Genomic DNA, 3,761 nt, shown 5'->3' with positions numbered 1-3,761 from the left:
TGTGTCTGGTTTAATTAACATTGTCTGTGTGTTTCACTAACAGCCTGGAAAGACGTCACATCCGGAGATTTCACCGTGAAGATGCTCGACGGCTCTCACTTCTACCTGAAGGAGCCGCAAAATGAGAAGATAATCCTGGACTACATCACCAAGCAGCTGGAGACGACCGGGATGGACTATTTATGACCAGAATGATGACGTACAGCAGGTTGTGTTGATTCATTTATCACCATGTGCTTCCGTTGAACGAGTCTGACCCGGTTTTGTACCTTAATAAGCCTCCAAAGTTAACATTTGTAAAGTAAATAGGTTGGAATTAAAAATCACATAAAAAAAAACACGATAATGGACCAAAGTTTAGGAATAAATGTACCCCGGAGCATTAATAACAGCACTCAGACTGAAGATATTTATGTTTTTAATCCAGAGTTTTGAATTCTTGTTGCATATTTCTCACAAATTTAAACACTTCAAACTAACTACAACAATGTACAGCAGTGTTTTTGTACTAATTTATCACGATGTTATTTAATTCTGTGCAATTCTTTGTCACTATCAGTCCACAAATATCACATTTAATTGATTAAGTCTAATCCTGTTTTTATGCCTAAAAAAAGACCCAAAATTAATTGGAAATCAAAATTGTTGTTGATTTCTTTGAGTTTATGATTAAAAACGTAATTAAAATACACAATAATGGACCAAATGTCTTCTTAAACTTCTATTAACTCGTATAGTAATGATGAAATGAAGAATAAACGCTCTTGGCAGCATTAACAACAGACTCCTGGTTTACATGTTTTTTGTCCAGAATCTTGAATCCTTTTTGCACATTGCTTGCATATATAAAACACACATATTTTTGCATTTGTTCAGGCTTAAATATCGACTCCACAGAAACCAAACGCTTCCTTATTTTTATTTCTAAATCCAGTATATTCAGTCACGCCTTTCGCTCCACAGAATCATGTGCAGAATTTCTAAACCTGTGAATAAATACGTGTCTATCTGACATTTTTACAGCAGTTTTTAATTCTTCAAGTTTAATATACAGAACCTGAGAGAAACACACTCGAGACTTGATTCGGCGTCGCTACGATTAAATCCCTCTTTGAATTATCTTCACACACGGTTTTGCTTGAAATAAGTTCATTTTTTTTTGGACATTTTTTCACATTCAGGGATGAGAAGCTCCTGGTTTTCACTTTTAGTCAGATTAGAAAAAGAAAAACGTCAGTCTGAGGTCGAGTCTTTGGCAACTGATGGAGGAGGAGGAGGAAGATGAGGAGGAAGACAATGAGGAGGAGGAGGATGAAGAGGATACTGCTACATGTGATGATGACGAGGGTGATGAGGAGGCAGGGGAGGAGGAGACGGGGGAGGAGAGGGAGGCGGCGGTAGGTCGTCCTCCCTGCGCTGACCGTCGGGCCGGTCGGCCAGCATGAAGGAATCGGTGGACCTGGTGCTGATCCGGAGCGGCGCCAGGCGCTGCAGGCTGCTGGGCGTCCACGGCAGCCTCACCTGAGCCCTCTGGGACGGAGCCACGGCGGCGCCGCCCGGCTCCGCCTCGGCCAGCCAGGGGGGGATCTGCACTGACGACGGGTCCAGGTCCGGTATGAAGACCGGGTTCTCGATGCCGGCTGGAGGAGAGACGTCAGCGGGTTACAGTCTTAATTCTAAATTGTGTTTTTTTTTAATGTTTATTCTCTGACTGTAACGCTTTACTGTCTTCTTTTATTTTTTACTTTTAGTAATTTTTCATCTTATAGCGTTTTTGCGCTCTTCTATTAGTGTTTTATTCTTTTGTTAAAGTGATTTTTTATCCTCTTTTATTTATTCCCTTCTTTTAATACTTCATAACCTTCTTTTAACATTTTGTCTTTTTTTAATTCTATATTTATTTTTTGTCTTTTTTAATCCTTTATTGTCTACTTTTAATATTTTATTCTCCTATAAATGTTTTATTCTCCTCTTTTAATGTTTTTACTGTCTTCTGTTAACATTTTGTCTTTTTTAATCCTTTATTGTCTCCTTTGAACATTTTACTCTCCTATAAATGTTTTTTTTTTAATCTTTGTTAGATGTTTTATTCTTTTACATAATCTTTTATTGCTTTATTGTTGTTTTCATCTCTTTCACTGTTTTATTCTTTATTGTCTTCCTTTAAAGCTGCATTCTCTTTTATTGTCCTTTCATGCTTTGTTGTCTTCTTTTATTCTAAACTGTTCATTCTCTGACTGTAGTGCTTTCTTGTTTTCTTTTATACTTCATTGTTTCCTCTAAATGCTTTTGTAGCGGGATTCGAACCCATGATCACTGCGTCAGGGACAGTAGCCCGTTGCACATGGGACGCCAGCTCAACCAGGCGAGCTGTAGCGGCGGCCCAAAAGCTTAATGTCGTTTTAAAAGGTGTTACAGAAATAAAGTTTATGTTGACGATGACTTTACCTCCGGGTCTGTAGGCGACTCTCATGGGCATCGAGTTGAACGCCGGGTCGAAGCCGGAGGCGCTGTCTCCTTCTGAGAACTCAAAATCTGCAAAAGAAAACCAGAAACTTTTCGTGAAGAAGTAGACAGCTCCTTGAGACGAAGCATTTCAGTTTAAAGATAAATGCAAAACACGTGAAAACACAGCAAACACAGCAAATATGCTCTTGAAAATTAAAAAAAAAACAAACAAAAAAAAAAAACATTGAAAATCTGACAAGAAGAAAAAACTGGAATAAAAAAAATGTTAAAAAGTGTAAAAAAATAAATAAATAAAAAATAATAATAGAAAATATCTCTAAATAATTATCAGAACAGTGTCATTTTATGGTCAAACTAATTGTAGATGTGGACATTATTTACAGGTTTTTTTTTTCATTTTTCTGTAATTTTACTAGCACAGCATCCGTTACCATGGAGATGTAGCCAGTTAGAAGACCTTCATGGAGCTACAAACTCTGACTTTAGGCTCATCTCAGGTCGTAGTTCAGCCCTTGTTACTCGTTTACATCATCATTTACACGATCGGTTTGACGCTCAAACACAGAACGAGGAGCTCCGACGCGGTTTCCTCGCTTGAAGCGCTTCTGCCAAGTTTTACGAGTTGAAATGCCTCAAAATGCCATCGGACAACAGCTCGCTCCGTGGATGTAAACAGCACAAAACCTGCGTCGCTTTAACCCCGTTCAGGACCTTCATGCTGCCGTACGTAGAAAGAACATGTGGAAAATATGTGTTGGTCTTCATGATAGACTTTTATACGACGTTAAATACATTTTCTGATAAGTTGACCTATTTTGGATTTTAAACGCATGACAAATGTCCCTCTTTTTATATTAAAAAAAATAATCTTTAAAAAAATGAACAAACAACACCTGTCACCTAAACCACATGACCTGGGGTCCAAAACACCTGAACAGGGTTCAAGGTTTCAGACGAGAGCTGCTGCAGAAATGTACAATCTGAGAGAAATGAAGTGTTTTTATCACATTAAAGCAGCGAACATGTTGTCGTCGAGTCCAGAAACAAAACCACGGACCTGCAAAAGCGCTTCTCGTGTCAAAACCGACAGAAAGACACAAACCTTCGTCTCCGGAGTAGTAGCTTCTAGTCTTGTCCATCGACTTTCCGTTGGGCGTCTGGAACAGGAAGACAATCGATCAGCCTTCAGCCGAGTTACACCAAGTTAGAAAGCAAAGCAGTGAAGCGCCGGTTCAGCAGTCGGGCTGGATCACATCAGAACATTCTGAACATTAACGCTGACAGGACGACAG

General features: G+C 39.1%; 2 protein-coding genes across 2 annotated transcripts in view; one reads left to right on the top strand and one right to left on the bottom strand.

Moving 5' to 3' along the window:
- The window catches only part of LOC103360138 (S-acyl fatty acid synthase thioesterase, medium chain-like), a 2,813-nt gene extending 2,031 nt beyond the window's left edge, over nucleotides 1-782 (top strand). The window contains exon 3 of the mRNA XM_008285805.1: nucleotides 44-782. Coding sequence (XP_008284027.1) covers nucleotides 44-186 — 143 coding nt within the window. The 3' untranslated portion in view covers nucleotides 187-782. The remainder of the gene's footprint in view (nucleotides 1-43) is intronic.
- The window catches only part of LOC103360144 (sodium/hydrogen exchanger 3-like), a 29,001-nt gene continuing 25,641 nt past the window's right edge, over nucleotides 402-3,761 (bottom strand). The window contains exons 8-10 of the mRNA XM_008285811.1: nucleotides 3,572-3,626; nucleotides 2,449-2,535; nucleotides 402-1,640 (exon numbers count right to left, since the gene is read on the bottom strand). Of these exons, the coding sequence (XP_008284033.1) occupies nucleotides 1,327-1,640; nucleotides 2,449-2,535; nucleotides 3,572-3,626 (456 nt within the window). The 3' untranslated portion in view covers nucleotides 402-1,326. The remainder of the gene's footprint in view (nucleotides 1,641-2,448; nucleotides 2,536-3,571; nucleotides 3,627-3,761) is intronic.

This window comes from Stegastes partitus, unplaced genomic scaffold, assembly GCF_000690725.1.
Source record: "Stegastes partitus isolate 25-593 unplaced genomic scaffold, Stegastes_partitus-1.0.2 Scaffold417, whole genome shotgun sequence".
Classification (NCBI taxonomy): Eukaryota; Metazoa; Chordata; class Actinopteri; family Pomacentridae; genus Stegastes; species Stegastes partitus.
Note: the sequence above shows the minus strand (reverse complement) of the source record. Positions and strands in the feature narration are given on the sequence as shown.